Genomic DNA, 21,227 nt, shown 5'->3' with positions numbered 1-21,227 from the left:
AGGGGAACTCCCTCTGGCACAGACGAGGTGGACCCAGTAGCCGCCGTGGCCGAGCTGCTCTGGCCAACCTTGGTGGGAGTGCCTTTAGACGCCGAAGTCTTAGCGGCTGGTCCTTGTGACTTCTTCTTCTTTGGCGGAGGTGCCGATGTCTCGTCAGTGCTCTTCCTCTTCTGCCTCTTGGCCACTTCGGACGAGCCAGAGACGACGAGGTCGGACAGTTTAGTCACTGCACAAAAATAAATATTATCATATGCCTTAACCGAAGTGAAAGCAAAGCTACGAAAGAAAAATTACAAGGTATCTCAAGTTCAGTGGAAAAGAAGGGAGGCTTGGTAGTATTGATCACGGCTCGACTTATCCCCCCATCCACGAGCACGGCTTCGGGGTAGTCATGGCTGAACAGCCGAAGTCCCGACTTCATCAACTTCTGGAAGGATTCCTCTTCGGCATCCCCCGCAGAGGGGTCGGCCTTCGCCTTAATTGGCCTCCACCAAAAACCCCTCGAGAAGTCCACTCCGGACACGAATAAGTAGTCGCGCTTCCAGTTCTTGATCGAGTTGGGAGCACCGATCACCAACTTCGGGATAGCATTGTTTCGATTGCCAACATAAAACCATCCTTTATCCGTCCCGTGTGCCTTGAGAGTATAGCATCGGCGGAAGAGGTCGACGGAGGGAGTCACCTCCTGATGTCGGCACAGCATCTCGAACCCCACAATGATGCGGACCGCATTCGGGGCAAGTTGGGTGATCCTCACGTGGAAGTGACGAAGTAAGTCCCGGAGGAACCTCGACGTCGGCATCCTCAGCCCGGCCTCCAGCTGTTGAACGTAGACAGCCACCATGCCGAAGGGGGGGTTCGCGGCTGTGTCATTCGCCTCGGGCGGCAGAATTTCGTACCCCGACCGGAAAGGGTACCTGTTTATCACCTTCGTGGCCCTATCCCTTCCTATACGACTTCTAAACTTCGGCATCTGACCGAAGTCGATGTTGTCCACGTCCTTTGGAGCGACTGGCTCCAGGACACCCTCGTCATGAGGTATCTCGGTCCCGAGCTCGGTATCGTATTCGAACTCCGAACCACCCTCGCTGATCCCGGACGACTCCAACTCCGAGCTCGTCACGTCGGCTCTCACCTCGGCTGATCCTTCCTCAGAACCCTGCGTCGACCCCTCAGAGCTGGACGTCGTCGCTTCTTCCTCAGGATCCGGCCTCACCTCGGTCTGGTAGCTCGGGGTCACAGTTTCTTTATGGGTCTTAGCGGTTTTGGCCATGAGTGAAAGACGATATGAAGGGAAAGAAAGATACTTACTATTGACTACGATCTCGGACGAAGACGATGACTTCGGCTGTGATCTCGGCTAATGGATTGACTTCGGCTACACTCGCGAATTTTGTAAGTTATAAGCGAAGAAAGAGAGTGATGGGCCATACGATGAAAGGGACCCCCTATTTATAGGGGAGAGCCAGAACCCGAAGAGGCAGCCAGAATACGAAAAGGCGGCAACGATTCGAATTCAGGATACCGTGTACCTGCCCTTCTGTCCATCTCTCCTCATTAATGCCCGTCCTTTCGGCTGACACCCTCTGCACGAAACGTCCCACCACTTCACGACGCGACGGTTACCTCTGACCACGTCCTGTCAACTGACTCGACCACGTGTCAAGTCCCCGCATCTTCCGGAGCAGTCTCAGGACCCCGACTCTTCATGACTTCGGCACAAGGAAGCCTCGGCACCTCTCAGTCCCGGAGCACCCGAGGCTTGGGGGGCTTATTGAGGATGCTCACCTCGGCCATCCTGCGTGTCCGAGGTGAACTCACCTCGTCCCTTATCAGAGCTCATCCGTATCTTGGGCATAACCCCTGAGCTCGGCCACTTCCCTAGCCTACCGTGTAGGTGACCTCGGCACCACCCACTTCGGCCGCACGCTGATGAGGTCACGGCCCCTGACATCACCCAGGTCCAGTGCTTTATCTGAAAAGCACTGGAGACTCTTAATGGAACCTGCTCAATACTCTCCGTCATCACACTCAGGCGGCTACAGTGTCAGAGTCAGGCCTCCTGACACGGGACAGAGCCGTAATGACCAGAGAATGGGTCCCACCAGCATGAGCTCTCCGCTCTGTCCTCTACCCTCCTATAAATACCCCACATACACTCCTAGCAAGTAAGCATACTGAGGATGCTCACCTCGGCCATCCTGCGTGTCCGAGGTGAACTCACCTCGTCCCTTATCAGAGCTCATCCGTATCTTGGGCATAACCCCTGAGCTCGGCCACTTCCCTAGCCTACCGTGTAGGTGACCTCGGCACCACCCACTTCGGCCGCACGCTGATGAGGTCACGGCCCCTGACATCACCCAGGTCCAGTGCTTTATCTGAAAAGCACTGGAGACTCTTAATGGAACCTGCTCAATACTCTCCGTCATCACACTCAGGCGGCTACAGTGTCAGAGTCAGGCCTCCTGACACGGGACAGAGCCGTAATGACCAGAGAATGGGTCCCACCAGCATGAGCTCTCCGCTCTGTCCTCTACCCTCCTATAAATACCCCACATACACTCCTAGCAAGTAAGCATACACTGTTCATTTGCTCATACTCTAGCATATTTCTCGTTCTCATACTAACTTGATCGTCGGAGTGATCCCAGGGGAGAAACCCCGCCATTCACTTCGGACAAGGAGGTTGACTTCGGATCCAGGAGTTCACCTCACCTCATCTCAGAGAGGACTGATTCAGGTCGGTTCAGCTACCAACCAAAAATCGCCTCTTCAATTGGCGCCGTCTGTGGGAAAGAGATAGCTATTAAAATGAGATCCACGCGCTCCAGAAGCGGAAGAGTTCCCTCAACTGGGGCTGGGCAGACCTCGGGTGCCCAGCAAGACCGCATATCTGAAGAGCCAGGGTCCCAAAGGACCCAGCCCAACAATGAGGACGCCATCGCCAAGATGGCCGAGTTTGTATCAGACAACCCTAACATTTTTGAGGAGCTAGGAAGGTACCTCAAAAGGCAGGGAAAAGAAAAAGCCGAGTCTTCCAAGAGGAGACCGACGAAGTCCCCTGAAGTGCCCTCAGGCGAGGACTCCGAAGATGGGCGTCTATCTCGGAGCACCTCCAGGCGAGTCTCATCCAAGGCAACCTCCAAGATTGCCTCCATCTCCCGAGCGTTTTCTCGGGGACTACTGGGAAAACGAGCCGAGGACCCACCTCGGCGTCCCGGAGGCCTAGCTTCTGATTACATGAGGGCTCCGCCCTTCACTGATGACATCAACGGGGAAATGGTGCCCCCGAACTTTAAGCTTCCAAATTTGCACACCTATGACGGTCGAGGTGACCCCGAGGATCACCTCCGCGCCTTCATCTCCGCATTCCGACTCTACTGCGTCCCCGACGCCGTGATCTGTCGGGCTTTCCCCATCTTCCTGCACGGGACCGCCCGGAAGTGGTTCTGGAGTTTAGAACCGGGGAGCATTACCTCTCTGGATGAGCTGATAGACCGGTTCATCCACCGCTTTGTGTCGTCTCGACCAATAACGAAAACTTCAGCTTACCTCTTGAACCTGCAACAGGGTCAGGGCGAGTCACTTCGCTCGTACGCCCAAAGGTTCAACGAGGAGAATGTACAGATACCTGACCAGAACGAGCAAGTAACTATTGCTGCCTTCACCAACGGGTTAGTAGCAGGGATCTTTAACACCGAAATCCATCGGCAGTACCCCCGTACACTCCGGGAGCTCTGGGAAAGAGTGGACCAGGGAATCCGAAGTGAAGATGTAAATCGCATGAAGCGAGAAACCCAAGCATCTCGTACGGGGCAAGATCCCCGGAGGAGGAAAGACACTGGCCGAGGTGAACCAGGCCCAAGTGGCACTTCAAACCAACCCCGAGACCGCCGAAGTGTCTTCGACCGAATCGTGAAAGGCAGATCGTCCACCTCGGACGCCGAGCTGACGCCCCTCAATTCGAGCCGGACCCACGTCCTGGCTGTGATGAGGCAGAATCACCTCGGCCGCAACCCTCCCGAAATTCCGGGGAGGAGAGATAAGAGGAACTCGAACCTCTACTGTGCCTACCACCGTGATGTAGGGCACGAGACTGAAGACTGCAATAAACTGAAGCGGGAAATCGAAAATTTGATCCGGCAGGGATACCTGAAGCAATTCGTCCGCAAGGATGGAGGCTTCAACCGAAGCGTCTCCCACCGGGAGAACCGAGGCCCCCGCCGAGACGACCGACGGGACACGAACATGCATTGCCGAGTTCCCGAAGATCGTAGGGAGGACAAGCAGCCCCCACGCGATGGCTCACCGGGCTACGGCCCCAACATCGCAGGGGTGATCAACACCATCGCGGGAGGACCAACGGGAGGAGACAGCCAGAACTCCCGGAAGCGGACCTACCGCCAGGCCGAGATGGAGGTGGCCGAGCCGAGCTCTCGGCTGTCCGAGGTCATCACCTACGGTCCCGCTGACCCCGTTCCTGCGGCCTCCAGCAATCATGAACCTCTTGTGATTGAAGTCCTCACCAACAACTACGTAGTCAAAAGGTCTACGTAGACCCCGGAAGCTCGGTAGACGTCTTGTACTACCGGACTTTCGAAAGTTTGAAACTGACCAGGGAGCAACTCACTCCTGTCAGGACTCCCCTCGTGGGATTCGGGGGACACGTCGTCCACCCGGAAGGCATGTTGACCCTGGTAGTAACAATCGGGCGTCATCCACGCTGCCGAACTGTGCCTGTCAGTTTTGCGGTGGTCAAAGCAGACTCCCCCTACAATATGTTGATAGGCCGGCCCACGCTCAATGCCTTGAGAGCCGTATACTCCACCTACCACCTGAGTTTTAAATTCCCAACATCTGCGGGGGTGGCCGAGATAAGCAGCGATGTGGGCGCCGCCCGGGAGTGCTACCTCGCCACCATTCAAGCAGCAGTCACCCCCCGGCCCTCACCGAGGTCAGAAGAAAAGAGGCCAGCGGTCCTCTCCATAGACTGCATCGACCCTCAGAAGGCAGAAGAGCCCAACAGGCTGGAGCCCGGGGATGAGGTGGAACTGGTGGTAGTGGATGAAGCGAAACCTGACCAAGTGGTCCAAGTAGGGGCTGGACTACCCTCACCCCTGAAAGAAGAAATGATCTCCCTGATCAAAGACCACCGAGACGTCTTCGCGTGGTCCGCGGATGAAGTGGTCGGAGTGCCACCCGAGCTCATGATTCACCAACTCAACGTTGACCCACAGGCTCGACCTGTGCGACAGAAACGAAGGCACTTCGGCCCCGAACGTAGTCAGGCCATATCGGATGAGGTCGACAAGCTCTTGCCGGCCAAGATGATCCACGAAGTTCAATATCCCGCCTGGCTGTCCAATCCAGTCATGGTCAAAAAGGACACCGGTGGATGGAGAATGTGTGTCGACTTCACCGACCTCAACAAGGCCTGCCCCAAAGATTGCTATCCTCTGCCGAGAATAGACGCCCTCGTCGACGCGGCGATGGGGTATGAAATCCTCTGCTTCCTAGATGCCTTCAAAGGGTACCATCAAATAGGAATGAGTGAGGAGGACCAAGAGAAAACGGCGTTCTACACCGACCGAGGTACTTATTGTTACACCACCATGCCCTTCGGGCTAAAGAACGCCGGGGCAACCTACCAAAGGCTGATCAACCGACTCTTCCAGAATCAGATCGGCCGCAATGTGGAGGCCTATGTGGATGACATCCTCGTTAAAAGCCTCGCCACTTCATCCTTTCTGTCAGACGTGAGGGAAGTCTTTGGTGTCCTGCGAGACTCGAGAATGAAGCTGAATCCCAAGAAGTGCGTTTTCGGCGTCACCTCGGGAAAATTCTTGGGGTATCTGGTTTCCCACCGGGGAATCGAGGCCAACCCCGACAAGGTGAAGACCATTCAGGACATGTCCCCACCTCGGAACATCCGAGAAGTCCAACGGCTGAATGGACGCCTGGCCGCGCTGAATCGCTTCCTGTCCCAATCAGCCGAGAAAGCTCTGCCTTTCTTTAAGGTGCTGAAAAATGCTGACCAGTTCGCCTGGACTGAGGAGTGTCAGGCTGCTTTCGACCAGCTGAAGCAGTACTTGCATCACCTACCAACTCTCGCTTCACCTCGGCCCGAGGAGAAGCTCTACCTCTACCTCTCCGCAGCCGACGAGGCTGTCAGCGCTGTGCTCATCCGAGATGAGGGCACCCAAGTGCCGGTCTACTACGTCAGCAGAGCCCTCCGCGGGCCGGAGACCCGATACACGCAAGTGGAAAAACTTGTGCTGGGGCTCGTCCACGCAACTCGGCGGTTGAAACCCTACTTCTTAGCCCATCCCATCTCGGTCAGGACCGACCAGCCCATTCGGCAAATATTGGTGCGACCCGAAGCTTCTGGTCGCCTCACCAAGTGGGCTGTCGAATTGGGAGAATATGACTTGTCCTACGAGCCACGCACCGCCATAAAAGCTCAAGCTTTAGCTGACTTCCTTGCTGAGCTCACTTTCACGGAAGGTCCGGAGTCCACCTCAGCCTTACCCGAGGTGTCCACCTCATCCCTGTGGACATTGTATGTCGATGGATCCTCTAATGGAGACGGCTGCGGAGCCGGACTGCTCCTGGAAGGACCTCAGGGGGAGGTTTGCTCTTACGCCCTCCGCTTTGACTTCCCGGCCACCAACAATGAAGCCGAGTACGAGGCTCTAATCGCTGGACTCCAGCTAGCCCGCAAGCTCGGCGCCCAGCAAATCCACGTCCGCAGTGACTCCCAGCTCGTGGTACGCCAAGTTATTGGTGAGTACGAGGCCAAGGATGAGACCATGCAACGGTACCTCTACAAAGTTCACCAACTCACCGCGTACTTCAAGTCATTCGAAATCCAAATGATCCCTCGGTCCCAGAATAAGCGAGCCGACGCCTTATCCCGGCTGGCTTCCACTTCATTCTCTGACCTCAACAAAACCGTCTTGGTGGAGGTCCTGAGTGAACCAGGGTACGTGGAAGAGGCGGCCTGCCCCGTGCACTCTGAAGAAACTTGGATGACCCCGTTCATCCTTTTCTTGGGTCAAGGAGTCCTTCCCGAAGACCGAGCTGAAGCAAGGAAGATACAACGCAAAGCCGCTCGGTATGCACTCCGCGATGGAGAACTATATAAGCGCTCCTACCTCGGCCCATGGTTGAGGTGTGTCACCCCCGAGGCAGGACGCGAGGTCCTCCACGAGATCCACGAGGGCCTATGTGGGGCTCACATCGGCCACAGGATGCTAGCTAAGAAAGGTATGCTCCTGGGATATTTCTGGCCATCACTTCGGCAAGACTCCCAGGACCTCGTTCTCGGCTGCCCTTCCTGCCAAGTCCACGCACCCGAGCGCCACCAGCCTTCAAACTTCATGGTCCCCATCACTTCACCCTGGCCGTTTGAGCAATGGGGGACAGACATCATAGGTCCCTTCCCCAAAGCCGTCGGGGGTTATACATTCTTAGTAACCGCTGTGGATTACTTCACCAAGTGGGTCGAGGCCGAGCCACTTCGGACCATCTCAGGGCTGGCCATTCAAAAATTCTTTTGGAAGTGCATTATCTGCCGCTTCGGCATACCGCGGGTCATCATTTCGGATAATGGGAGACAGTTTGACGAGAACCCGTTCAAGACTTGGTGCGAGAACCTCGGCATCAAACAACACTTCACTTCGGTAGGCCACCCCCAGGCCAATGGTCAAGCAGAAAACTTCAACCGGACTCTCCTACATGGTCTCAAGACCCGACTACACCGAGTTGGGTCATCTTGGGTGGAGGAACTCCCCAGTGTCCTGTGGTCGTATCGGACCACGCCGAGGTCAGCGACTCAAGAGACCCCATTCTCCCTGACCTACGGCGTCGAGGCGGTCATCCCGGCTGAGATCCTTACCCCCAGCTCTCGGCTGGCAGCCTATGCCGCCGAGGTGAACGACGAAGAGAGGCAGCTGGACCTCGACCTCGTCGAAGAACGAAGGAACCTCGCCTCAGCCCGGATAGCTTCTTACAAGAATACACTGGCACACTACTACAATGCCCGCGTGAGACATCGTAGATTCCAGCCTGGAGACTTGGTTCTTAGAAAAAACTCAGTCAGCCGAGCTGAACCGCATGGGAAATTATGCCCGAAATGGGAAGGCCCTTACCGAGTTGTGGAATCTGACCCTAAGGGGTATTGTAAACTGAGTTACCGAGATGGCTCATTAGTGCCGAGGTCTTGGCACGCCGAGAACCTCAGATTGTATTACGCCTGAATTTTTAATCAAGTAATGACTTCAGCTATTATGTTATTCTTCAATATCGTTGTTACGCTATTAAAAAATAAGGGGGACAAGCAAGGGATGAAGTCAAAGCAAGAAATTAAAGCACTGAGACGAGAAGAAATATGCTTTCATTCAATGAGAAAGAGCGTTACAAAAGTACAAGGCCGAGGTCCGAATGCTACTAAGCACTCTCCACCTCGGCCACCCCCTTAAAGCCGCGAGCCTAGACCCCCGTCTCGGCTCCATCCCCGGTCTTGGCTCCCTCCTGGGCATCCTTCTCTTCGGCCTCTTTTCCGCCGGGGTGAACTTCATCTCCATGCTCTTTGCCGACGTCCCCTCCGGCTTCGTCTCCCTCAGCGTCCTCTCCTCCAGCTTTTTCCACTTCCACGTCCTCGAACACTTCGTCGAGTTCGGACAGCCACTTGTTGAACTCGACCTGGACTTCGGCCAAATTCCTTCCTGCCTGAATGCCTTCGGCCATCCGATTGCATAACTCCTTGGAGTCCTCATTGTAGCTGGTATGGTTTTTTAAGGACTCCAAGGCCTCGGAGGAGAGGTGAGCTGCGGTCTCGTCAACGGCCGATGTGAAGCCAAACATGAAGTTAGGCGTAAGTAGTTGGCCGAGGTCCTTGATGAAGGCCTCGGACTTCCGAAAAGCGTCTACGGCCGAGGCTCCGGCACCCTCGAGAGCTTGCTCGTGGGACGCCTTCACCTCGTCCCCCCTCTTCTGCTCCTCTTCGAGGGCCGATCGGAGACTGTTGATAGTAGCCACGGCCTCCTCATCCTTCACCTCGGCCTCCTTAAGCCGCCTTTCAAGCTCGGCCTTCTCAGACTCGGACACCAACAGTTTTTTCTCCAACTTGGAGATTTGATTCTGCAACTTGCCGGTGTCCTGTTCCTCGACCAGAGCACAGTAGCGGTGTGCCATCTCGGCCACAAAGGCCGAGGTGGAAGCTGTGGACACCATGAGACTTTGAACCATCTCGGCCGGGCTCAGCTTCTTCATGAACTCCAAGTCCCTCGGCAAGGGGGAGTGCATCACTAGTTCTTGGGCAACCCGAGGATGCTGGCACCTGTCGTTGACCGAAATTTTCCAGTCCGGACACCAATGCCCGCCGGGGTGCGTCTTATCGTCTCCGGGAAACACTGGGGGGCTATGGAAACGATTCCATAGCGAGGTCCCCGACACCGGATTAACTGGAGGCTTCAGCTGCTTGCCTCGGCCAGAAGGAGGTGTGACTGTTGTAACAACTCCAAGGGGAACTCCCTCTGGCACAGACGAGGTGGACCCAGTAGCCGCCGTGGCCGAGCTGCTCTGGCCAACCTTGGTGGGAGTGCCTTTAGACGCCGAAGTCTTAGCGGCTGGTCCTTGTGACTTCTTCTTCTTTGGCGGAGGTGCCGATGTCTCGTCAGTGCTCTTCCTCTTCTGCCTCTTGGCCACTTCGGACGAGCCAGAGACGACGAGGTCGGACAGTTTAGTCACTGCACAAAAATAAATATTATCATATGCCTTAACCGAAGTGAAAGCAAAGCTACGAAAGAAAAATTACAAGGTATCTCAAGTTCAGTGGAAAAGAAGGGAGGCTTGGTAGTATTGATCACGGCTCGACTTATCCCCCCATCCACGAGCACGGCTTCGGGGTAGTCATGGCTGAACAGCCGAAGTCCCGACTTCATCAACTTCTGGAAGGATTCCTCTTCGGCATCCCCCGCAGAGGGGTCGGCCTTCGCCTTAATTGGCCTCCACCAAAAACCCCTCGAGAAGTCCACTCCGGACACGAATAAGTAGTCGCGCTTCCAGTTCTTGATCGAGTTGGGAGCACCGATCACCAACTTCGGGATAGCATTGTTTCGATTGCCAACATAAAACCATCCTTTATCCGTCCCGTGTGCCTTGAGAGTATAGCATCGGCGGAAGAGGTCGACGGAGGGAGTCACCTCCTGATGTCGGCACAGCATCTCGAACCCCACAATGATGCGGACCGCATTCGGGGCAAGCTGGGTGATCCTCACGTGGAAGTGACGAAGTAAGTCCCGGAGGAACCTCGACGTCGGCATCCTCAGCCCGGCCTCCAGCTGTTGAACGTAGACAGCCACCATGCCGAAGGGGGGGTTCGCGGCTGTGTCATTCGCCTCGGGCGGCAGAATTTCGTACCCCGACCGGAAAGGGTACCTGTTTATCACCTTCGTGGCCCTATCCCTTCCTATACGACTTCTAAACTTCGGCATCTGACCGAAGTCGATGTTGTCCACGTCCTTTGGAGCGACTGGCTCCAGGACACCCTCGTCATGAGGTATCTCGGTCCCGAGCTCGGTATCGTATTCGAACTCCGAACCACCCTCGCTGATCCCGGACGACTCCAACTCCGAGCTCGTCACGTCGGCTCTCACCTCGGCTGATCCTTCCTCAGAACCCTGCGTCGACCCCTCAGAGCTGGACGTCGTCGCTTCTTCCTCAGGATCCGGCCTCACCTCGGTCTGGTAGCTCGGGGTCACAGTTTCTTTATGGGTCTTAGCGGTTTTGGCCATGAGTGAAAGACGATATGAAGGGAAAGAAAGATACTTACTATTGACTACGATCTCGGACGAAGACGATGACTTCGGCTGTGATCTCGGCTAATGGATTGACTTCGGCTACACTCGCGAATTTTGTAAGTTATAAGCGAAGAAAGAGAGTGATGGGCCATACGATGAAAGGGACCCCCTATTTATAGGGGAGAGCCAGAACCCGAAGAGGCAGCCAGAATACGAAAAGGCGGCAACGATTCGAATTCAGGATACCGTGTACCTGCCCTTCTGTCCATCTCTCCTCATTAATGCCCGTCCTTTCGGCTGACACCCTCTGCACGAAACGTCCCACCACTTCACGACGCGACGGTTACCTCTGACCACGTCCTGTCAACTGACTCGACCACGTGTCAAGTCCCCGCATCTTCCGGAGCAGTCTCAGGACCCCGACTCTTCATGACTTCGGCACAAGGAAGCCTCGGCACCTCTCAGTCCCGGAGCACCCGAGGCTTGGGGGGCTTATTGAGGATGCTCACCTCGGCCATCCTGCGTGTCCGAGGTGAACTCACCTCGTCCCTTATCAGAGCTCATCCGTATCTTGGGCATAACCCCCTCGGCCACTTCCCTAGCCTACCGTGTAGGTGACCTCGGCACCACCCACTTCGGCCGCACGCTGATGAGGTCACGGCCCCTGACATCACCCAGGTCCAGTGCTTTATCTGAAAAGCACTGGAGACTCTTAATGGCTCAATACTCTCCGTCATCACACTCAGGCGGCTACAGTGTCAGAGTCAGGCCTCCTGACACGGGACAGAGCCGTAATGACCAGAGAATGGGTCCCACCAGCATGAGCTCTCCGCTCTGTCCTCTACCCTCCTATAAATACCCCACATACACTCCTAGCAAGTAAGCATACTGAGGATGCTCACCTCGGCCATCCTGCGTGTCCGAGGTGAACTCACCTCGTCCCTTATCAGAGCTCATCCGTATCTTGGGCATAACCCCTGAGCTCGGCCACTTCCCGCCTACCGTGTAGGTGACCTCGGCACCACCCACTTCGGCCGCACGAGGTCACGGCCCCTGACATCACCCAGGTCCAGTGCTTTATCTGAAAAGCACTGGAGACTCTTAATGGAACCTGCTCAATACTCTCCGTCATCACACTCAGGCGGCTACAGTGTCAGAGTCAGGCCTCCTGACACGGGACAGAGCCGTAATGACCAGAGAATGGGTCCCACCAGCATGAGCTCTCCGCTCTGTCCTCTACCCTCCTATAAATACCCCACATACACTCCTAGCAAGTAAGCATACACTGTTCATTTGCTCATACTCTAGCATATTTCTCGTTCTCATACTAACTTGATCGTCGGAGTGATCCCAGGGGAGAAACCCCGCCATTCACTTCGGACAAGGAGGTTGACTTCGGATCCAGGAGTTCACCTCACCTCATCTCAGAGAGGACTGATTCAGGTCGGTTCAGCTACCAACCAAAAATCGCCTCTTCAATTGGCGCCGTCTGTGGGAAAGAGATAGCTATTAAAATGAGATCCACGCGCTCCAGAAGCGGAAGAGTTCCCTCAACTGGGGCTGGGCAGACCTCGGGTGCCCAGCAAGACCGCATATCTGAAGAGCCAGGGTCCCAAAGGACCCAGCCCAACAATGAGGACGCCATCGCCAAGATGGCCGAGTTTGTATCAGACAACCCTAACATTTTTGAGGAGCTAGGAAGGTACCTCAAAAGGCAGGGAAAAGAAAAAGCCGAGTCTTCCAAGAGGAGACCGACGAAGTCCCCTGAAGTGCCCTCAGGCGAGGACTCCGAAGATGGGCGTCTATCTCGGAGCACCTCCAGGCGAGTCTCATCCAAGGCAACCTCCAAGATTGCCTCCATCTCCCGAGCGTTTTCTCGGGGACTACTGGGAAAACGAGCCGAGGACCCACCTCGGCGTCCCGGAGGCCTAGCTTCTGATTACATGAGGGCTCCGCCCTTCACTGATGACATCAACGGGGAAATGGTGCCCCCGAACTTTAAGCTTCCAAATTTGCACACCTATGACGGTCGAGGTGACCCCGAGGATCACCTCCGCGCCTTCATCTCCGCATTCCGACTCTACTGCGTCCCCGACGCCGTGATCTGTCGGGCTTTCCCCATCTTCCTGCACGGGACCGCCCGGAAGTGGTTCTGGAGTTTAGAACCGGGGAGCATTACCTCTCTGGATGAGCTGATAGACCGGTTCATCCACCGCTTTGTGTCGTCTCGACCAATAACGAAAACTTCAGCTTACCTCTTGAACCTGCAACAGGGTCAGGGCGAGTCACTTCGCTCGTACGCCCAAAGGTTCAACGAGGAGAATGTACAGATACCTGACCAGAACGAGCAAGTAACTATTGCTGCCTTCACCAACGGGTTAGTAGCAGGGATCTTTAACACCGAAATCCATCGGCAGTACCCCCGTACACTCCGGGAGCTCTGGGAAAGAGTGGACCAGGGAATCCGAAGTGAAGATGTAAATCGCATGAAGCGAGAAACCCAAGCATCTCGTACGGGGCAAGATCCCCGGAGGAGGAAAGACACTGGCCGAGGTGAACCAGGCCCAAGTGGCACTTCAAACCAACCCCGAGACCGCCGAAGTGTCTTCGACCGAATCGTGAAAGGCAGATCGTCCACCTCGGACGCCGAGCTGACGCCCCTCAATTCGAGCCGGACCCACGTCCTGGCTGTGATGAGGCAGAATCACCTCGGCCGCAACCCTCCCGAAATTCCGGGGAGGAGAGATAAGAGGAACTCGAACCTCTACTGTGCCTACCACCGTGATGTAGGGCACGAGACTGAAGACTGCAATAAACTGAAGCGGGAAATCGAAAATTTGATCCGGCAGGGATACCTGAAGCAATTCGTCCGCAAGGATGGAGGCTTCAACCGAAGCGTCTCCCACCGGGAGAACCGAGGCCCCCGCCGAGACGACCGACGGGACACGAACATGCATTGCCGAGTTCCCGAAGATCGTAGGGAGGACAAGCAGCCCCCACGCGATGGCTCACCGGGCTACGGCCCCAACATCGCAGGGGTGATCAACACCATCGCGGGAGGACCAACGGGAGGAGACAGCCAGAACTCCCGGAAGCGGACCTACCGCCAGGCCGAGATGGAGGTGGCCGAGCCGAGCTCTCGGCTGTCCGAGGTCATCACCTACGGTCCCGCTGACCCCGTTCCTGCGGCCTCCAGCAATCATGAACCTCTTGTGATTGAAGTCCTCACCAACAACTACGTAGTCAAAAGGTCTACGTAGACCCCGGAAGCTCGGTAGACGTCTTGTACTACCGGACTTTCGAAAGTTTGAAACTGACCAGGGAGCAACTCACTCCTGTCAGGACTCCCCTCGTGGGATTCGGGGGACACGTCGTCCACCCGGAAGGCATGTTGACCCTGGTAGTAACAATCGGGCGTCATCCACGCTGCCGAACTGTGCCTGTCAGTTTTGCGGTGGTCAAAGCAGACTCCCCCTACAATATGTTGATAGGCCGGCCCACGCTCAATGCCTTGAGAGCCGTATACTCCACCTACCACCTGAGTTTTAAATTCCCAACATCTGCGGGGGTGGCCGAGATAAGCAGCGATGTGGGCGCCGCCCGGGAGTGCTACCTCGCCACCATTCAAGCAGCAGTCACCCCCCGGCCCTCACCGAGGTCAGAAGAAAAGAGGCCAGCGGTCCTCTCCATAGACTGCATCGACCCTCAGAAGGCAGAAGAGCCCAACAGGCTGGAGCCCGGGGATGAGGTGGAACTGGTGGTAGTGGATGAAGCGAAACCTGACCAAGTGGTCCAAGTAGGGGCTGGACTACCCTCACCCCTGAAAGAAGAAATGATCTCCCTGATCAAAGACCACCGAGACGTCTTCGCGTGGTCCGCGGATGAAGTGGTCGGAGTGCCACCCGAGCTCATGATTCACCAACTCAACGTTGACCCACAGGCTCGACCTGTGCGACAGAAACGAAGGCACTTCGGCCCCGAACGTAGTCAGGCCATATCGGATGAGGTCGACAAGCTCTTGCCGGCCAAGATGATCCACGAAGTTCAATATCCCGCCTGGCTGTCCAATCCAGTCATGGTCAAAAAGGACACCGGTGGATGGAGAATGTGTGTCGACTTCACCGACCTCAACAAGGCCTGCCCCAAAGATTGCTATCCTCTGCCGAGAATAGACGCCCTCGTCGACGCGGCGATGGGGTATGAAATCCTCTGCTTCCTAGATGCCTTCAAAGGGTACCATCAAATAGGAATGAGTGAGGAGGACCAAGAGAAAACGGCGTTCTACACCGACCGAGGTACTTATTGTTACACCACCATGCCCTTCGGGCTAAAGAACGCCGGGGCAACCTACCAAAGGCTGATCAACCGACTCTTCCAGAATCAGATCGGCCGCAATGTGGAGGCCTATGTGGATGACATCCTCGTTAAAAGCCTCGCCACTTCATCCTTTCTGTCAGACGTGAGGGAAGTCTTTGGTGTCCTGCGAGACTCGAGAATGAAGCTGAATCCCAAGAAGTGCGTTTTCGGCGTCACCTCGGGAAAATTCTTGGGGTATCTGGTTTCCCACCGGGGAATCGAGGCCAACCCCGACAAGGTGAAGACCATTCAGGACATGTCCCCACCTCGGAACATCCGAGAAGTCCAACGGCTGAATGGACGCCTGGCCGCGCTGAATCGCTTCCTGTCCCAATCAGCCGAGAAAGCTCTGCCTTTCTTTAAGGTGCTGAAAAATGCTGACCAGTTCGCCTGGACTGAGGAGTGTCAGGCTGCTTTCGACCAGCTGAAGCAGTACTTGCATCACCTACCAACTCTCGCTTCACCTCGGCCCGAGGAGAAGCTCTACCTCTACCTCTCCGCAGCCGACGAGGCTGTCAGCGCTGTGCTCATCCGAGATGAGGGCACCCAAGTGCCGGTCTACTACGTCAGCAGAGCCCTCCGCGGGCCGGAGACCCGATACACGCAAGTGGAAAAACTTGTGCTGGGGCTCGTCCACGCAACTCGGCGGTTGAAACCCTACTTCTTAGCCCATCCCATCTCGGTCAGGACCGACCAGCCCATTCGGCAAATATTGGTGCGACCCGAAGCTTCTGGTCGCCTCACCAAGTGGGCTGTCGAATTGGGAGAATATGACTTGTCCTACGAGCCACGCACCGCCATAAAAGCTCAAGCTTTAGCTGACTTCCTTGCTGAGCTCACTTTCACGGAAGGTCCGGAGTCCACCTCAGCCTTACCCGAGGTGTCCACCTCATCCCTGTGGACATTGTATGTCGATGGATCCTCTAATGGAGACGGCTGCGGAGCCGGACTGCTCCTGGAAGGACCTCAGGGGGAGGTTTGCTCTTACGCCCTCCGCTTTGACTTCCCGGCCACCAACAATGAAGCCGAGTACGAGGCTCTAATCGCTGGACTCCAGCTAGCCCGCAAGCTCGGCGCCCAGCAAATCCACGTCCGCAGTGACTCCCAGCTCGTGGTACGCCAAGTTATTGGTGAGTACGAGGCCAAGGATGAGACCATGCAACGGTACCTCTACAAAGTTCACCAACTCACCGCGTACTTCAAGTCATTCGAAATCCAAATGATCCCTCGGTCCCAGAATAAGCGAGCCGACGCCTTATCCCGGCTGGCTTCCACTTCATTCTCTGACCTCAACAAAACCGTCTTGGTGGAGGTCCTGAGTGAACCAGGGTACGTGGAAGAGGCGGCCTGCCCCGTGCACTCTGAAGAAACTTGGATGACCCCGTTCATCCTTTTCTTGGGTCAAGGAGTCCTTCCCGAAGACCGAGCTGAAGCAAGGAAGATACAACGCAAAGCCGCTCGGTATGCACTCCGCGATGGAGAACTATATAAGCGCTCCTACCTCGGCCCATGGTTGAGGTGTGTCACCCCCGAGGCAGGACGCGAGGTCCTCCACGAGATCCACGAGGGCCTATGTGGGGCTCACATCGGCCACAGGATGCTAGCTAAGAAAGGTATGCTCCTGGGATATTTCTGGCCATCACTTCGGCAAGACTCCCAGGACCTCGTTCTCGGCTGCCCTTCCTGCCAAGTCCACGCACCCGAGCGCCACCAGCCTTCAAACTTCATGGTCCCCATCACTTCACCCTGGCCGTTTGAGCAATGGGGGACAGACATCATAGGTCCCTTCCCCAAAGCCGTCGGGGGTTATACATTCTTAGTAACCGCTGTGGATTACTTCACCAAGTGGGTCGAGGCCGAGCCACTTCGGACCATCTCAGGGCTGGCCATTCAAAAATTCTTTTGGAAGTGCATTATCTGCCGCTTCGGCATACCGCGGGTCATCATTTCGGATAATGGGAGACAGTTTGACGAGAACCCGTTCAAGACTTGGTGCGAGAACCTCGGCATCAAACAACACTTCACTTCGGTAGGCCACCCCCAGGCCAATGGTCAAGCAGAAAACTTCAACCGGACTCTCCTACATGGTCTCAAGACCCGACTACACCGAGTTGGGTCATCTTGGGTGGAGGAACTCCCCAGTGTCCTGTGGTCGTATCGGACCACGCCGAGGTCAGCGACTCAAGAGACCCCATTCTCCCTGACCTACGGCGTCGAGGCGGTCATCCCGGCTGAGATCCTTACCCCCAGCTCTCGGCTGGCAGCCTATGCCGCCGAGGTGAACGACGAAGAGAGGCAGCTGGACCTCGACCTCGTCGAAGAACGAAGGAACCTCGCCTCAGCCCGGATAGCTTCTTACAAGAATACACTGGCACACTACTACAATGCCCGCGTGAGACATCGTAGATTCCAGCCTGGAGACTTGGTTCTTAGAAAAAACTCAGTCAGCCGAGCTGAACCGCATGGGAAATTATGCCCGAAATGGGAAGGCCCTTACCGAGTTGTGGAATCTGACCCTAAGGGGTATTGTAAACTGAGTTACCGAGATGGCTCATTAGTGCCGAGGTCTTGGCACGCCGAGAACCTCAGATTGTATTACGCCTGAATTTTTAATCAAGTAATGACTTCAGCTATTATGTTATTCTTCAATATCGTTGTTACGCTATTAAAAAATAAGGGGGACAAGCAAGGGATGAAGTCAAAGCAAGAAATTAAAGCACTGAGACGAGAAGAAATATGCTTTCATTCAATGAGAAAGAGCGTTACAAAAGTACAAGGCCGAGGTCCGAATGCTACTAAGCACTCTCCACCTCGGCCACCCCCTTAAAGCCGCGAGCCTAGACCCCCGTCTCGGCTCCATCCCCGGTCTTGGCTCCCTCCTGGGCATCCTTCTCTTCGGCCTCTTTTCCGCCGGGGTGAACTTCATCTCCATGCTCTTTGCCGACGTCCCCTCCGGCTTCGTCTCCCTCAGCGTCCTCTCCTCCAGCTTTTTCCACTTCCACGTCCTCGAACACTTCGTCGAGTTCGGACAGCCACTTGTTGAACTCGACCTGGACTTCGGCCAAATTCCTTCCTGCCTGAATGCCTTCGGCCATCCGATTGCATAACTCCTTGGAGTCCTCATTGTAGCTGGTATGGTTTTTTAAGGACTCCAAGGCCTCGGAGGAGAGGTGAGCTGCGGTCTCGTCAACGGCCGATGTGAAGCCAAACATGAAGTTAGGCGTAAGTAGTTGGCCGAGGTCCTTGATGAAGGCCTCGGACTTCCGAAAAGCGTCTACGGCCGAGGCTCCGGCACCCTCGAGAGCTTGCTCGTGGGACGCCTTCACCTCGTCCCCCCTCTTCTGCTCCTCTTCGAGGGCCGATCGGAGACTGTTGATAGTAGCCACGGCCTCCTCATCCTTCACCTCGGCCTCCTTAAGCCGCCTTTCAAGCTCGGCCTTCTCAGACTCGGACACCAACAGTTTTTTCTCCAACTTGGAGATTTGATTCTGCAACTTGCCGGTGTCCTGTTCCTCGACCAGAGCACAGTAGCGGTGTGCCATCTCGGCCACAAAGGCCGAGGTGGAAGCTGTGGACACCATGAGACTTTGAACCATCTCGGCCGGGCTCAGCTTCTTCATGAACTCCAAGTCCCTCGGCAAGGGGGAGTGCATCACTAGTTCTTGGGCAACCCGAGGATGCTGGCACCTGTCGTTGACCGAAATTTTCCAGTCCGGACACCAATGCCCGCCGGGGTGCGTCTTATCGTCTCCGGGAAACACTGGGGGGCTATGGAAACGATTCCATAGCGAGGTCCCCGACACCGGATTAACTGGAGGCTTCAGCTGCTTGCCTCGGCCAGAAGGAGGTGTGACTGTTGTAACAACTCCAAGGGGAACTCCCTCTGGCACAGACGAGGTGGACCCAGTAGCCGCCGTGGCCGAGCTGCTCTGGCCAACCTTGGTGGGAGTGCCTTTAGACGCCGAAGTCTTAGCGGCTGGTCCTTGTGACTTCTTCTTCTTTGGCGGAGGTGCCGATGTCTCGTCAGTGCTCTTCCTCTTCTGCCTCTTGGCCACTTCGGACGAGCCAGAGACGACGAGGTCGGACAGTTTAGTCACTGCACAAAAATAAATATTATCATATGCCTTAACCGAAGTGAAAGCAAAGCTACGAAAGAAAAATTACAAGGTATCTCAAGTTCAGTGGAAAAGAAGGGAGGCTTGGTAGTATTGATCACGGCTCGACTTATCCCCCCATCCACGAGCACGGCTTCGGGGTAGTCATGGCTGAACAGCCGAAGTCCCGACTTCATCAACTTCTGGAAGGATTCCTCTTCGGCATCCCCCGCAGAGGGGTCGGCCTTCGCCTTAATTGGCCTCCACCAAAAACCCCTCGAGAAGTCCACTCCGGACACGAATAAGTAGTCGCGCTTCCAGTTCTTGATCGAGTTGGGAGCACCGATCACCAACTTCGGGATAGCATTGTTTCGATTGCCAACATAAAACCATCCTTTATCCGTCCCGTGTGCCTTGAGAGTATAGCATCGGCGGAAGAGGTCGACGGAGGGAGTCACCTCCTGATGTCGGCACAGCATCTCGAACCCCACAATGATGCGGACCGCATTCGGGGCAAGTTGGGTGATCCTCACGTGGAAGTGACGAAGTAAGTCCCGGAGGAACCTCGACGTCGGCATCCTCAGCCCGGCCTCCAGCTGTTGAACGTAGACAGCCACCATGCCGAAGGGGGGGTTCGCGGCTGTGTCATTCGCCTCGGGCGGCAGAATTTCGTACCCCGACCGGAAAGGGTACCTGTTTATCACCTTCGTGGCCCTATCCCTTCCTATACGACTTCTAAACTTCGGCATCTGACCGAAGTCGATGTTGTCCACGTCCTTTGGAGCGACTGGCTCCAGGACACCCTCGTCATGAGGTATCTCGGTCCCGAGCTCGGTATCGTATTCGAACTCCGAACCACCCTCGCTGATCCCGGACGACTCCAACTCCGAGCTCGTCACGTCGGCTCTCACCTCGGCTGATCCTTCCTCAGAACCCTGCGTCGACCCCTCAGAGCTGGACGTCGTCGCTTCTTCCTCAGGATCCGGCCTCACCTCGGTCTGGTAGCTCGGGGTCACAGTTTCTTTATGGGTCTTAGCGGTTTTGGCCATGAGTGAAAGACGATATGAAGGGAAAGAAAGATACTTACTATTGACTACGATCTCGGACGAAGACGATGACTTCGGCTGTGATCTCGGCTAATGGATTGACTTCGGCTACACTCGCGAATTTTGTAAGTTATAAGCGAAGAAAGAGAGTGATGGGCCATACGATGAAAGGGACCCCCTATTTATAGGGGAGAGCCAGAACCCGAAGAGGCAGCCAGAATACGAAAAGGCGGCAACGATTCGAATTCAGGATACCGTGTACCTGCCCTTCTGTCCATCTCTCCTCATTAATGCCCGTCCTTTCGGCTGACACCCTCTGCACGAAACGTCCCACCACTTCACGACGCGACGGTTACCTCTGACCACGTCCTGTCAACTGACTCGACCACGTGTCAAGTCCCCGCATCTTCCGGAGCAGTCTCAGGACCCCGACTCTTCATGACTTCGGCACAAGGAAGCCTCGGCACCTCTCAGTCCCGGAGCACCCGAGGCTTGGGGGGCTTATTGAGGATGCTCACCTCGGCCATCCTGCGTGTCCGAGGTGAACTCACCTCGTCCCTTATCAGAGCTCATCCGTATCTTGGGCATAACCCCTGAGATCGGCCACTTCCCTAGCCTACCGTGTAGGTGACCTCGGCACCACCCACTTCGGCCGCACGCTGATGAGGTCACGGCCCCTGACATCACCCAGGTCCAGTGCTTTATCTGAAAAGCACTGGAGACTCTTAATGGAACCTGCTCAATACTCTCCGTCATCACACTCAGGCGGCTACAGTGTCAGAGTCAGGCCTCCTGACACGGGACAGAGCCGTAATGACCAGAGAATGGGTCCCACCAGCATGAGCTCTCCGCTCTGTCCTCTACCCTCCTATAAATACCCCACATACACTCCTAGCAAGTAAGCATACTGAGGATGCTCACCTCGGCCA

At 55.7% G+C, this 21,227-nt stretch overlaps 2 protein-coding genes across 2 annotated transcripts; both read left to right on the top strand.

Moving 5' to 3' along the window:
• Nucleotides 1–2,335: 2,335 nt before the first annotated feature.
• Nucleotides 2,336–8,258, top strand: LOC140005505 (uncharacterized). Its single transcript, XM_072046506.1, has 3 exons — nt 2,336–2,571; nt 2,652–4,547; nt 4,619–8,258. The coding sequence occupies exons 1-3, from the start codon at nt 2,336–2,338 to the stop codon at nt 8,256–8,258; spliced, it is 5,772 nt and encodes a 1,923-aa protein (XP_071902607.1).
• Nucleotides 8,259–11,451: 3,193 nt separating this feature from the next.
• LOC140005504 (uncharacterized) lies at nt 11,452–17,763 on the top strand. Its single transcript, XM_072046505.1, has 3 exons — nt 11,452–11,681; nt 12,157–14,052; nt 14,124–17,763. The coding sequence occupies exons 1-3, from the start codon at nt 11,452–11,454 to the stop codon at nt 17,761–17,763; spliced, it is 5,766 nt and encodes a 1,921-aa protein (XP_071902606.1).
• The last annotated feature ends 3,464 nt before the right edge of the window (nt 17,764–21,227 follow it).

Source organism: Coffea arabica, chromosome 4e, assembly GCF_036785885.1.
Source record: "Coffea arabica cultivar ET-39 chromosome 4e, Coffea Arabica ET-39 HiFi, whole genome shotgun sequence".
Lineage (NCBI taxonomy): Eukaryota > Viridiplantae > Streptophyta > Magnoliopsida > Gentianales > Rubiaceae > Coffea > Coffea arabica.
Note: the sequence above shows the minus strand (reverse complement) of the source record. Positions and strands in the feature narration are given on the sequence as shown.

What these genes read in the sequence shown, in the direction of transcription:
- LOC140005505 (XM_072046506.1), top strand. Translation starts at nt 2,336, where the DNA reads ATGAGGTCACGGCCCCTGACATCACCCAGGTCCAGTGCTTTATCTGAA. An exon ending in CCCACATACACTCCTAGCAA is followed by an intron (nt 2,572 to 2,651) that starts GTAAGCATACAC and finishes GAGTGATCCCAG; the next exon opens with GGGAGAAACCCCGCCATTCA. An exon ending in AACAACTACGTAGTCAAAAG is followed by an intron (nt 4,548 to 4,618) that starts GTCTACGTAGAC and finishes GAAACTGACCAG; the next exon opens with GGAGCAACTCACTCCTGTCA.
- LOC140005504 (XM_072046505.1), top strand. Translation starts at nt 11,452, where the DNA reads ATGAGGTCACGGCCCCTGACATCACCCAGGTCCAGTGCTTTATCTGAA. An exon ending in CCCACATACACTCCTAGCAA is followed by an intron (nt 11,682 to 12,156) that starts GTAAGCATACTG and finishes GAGTGATCCCAG; the next exon opens with GGGAGAAACCCCGCCATTCA. An exon ending in AACAACTACGTAGTCAAAAG is followed by an intron (nt 14,053 to 14,123) that starts GTCTACGTAGAC and finishes GAAACTGACCAG; the next exon opens with GGAGCAACTCACTCCTGTCA.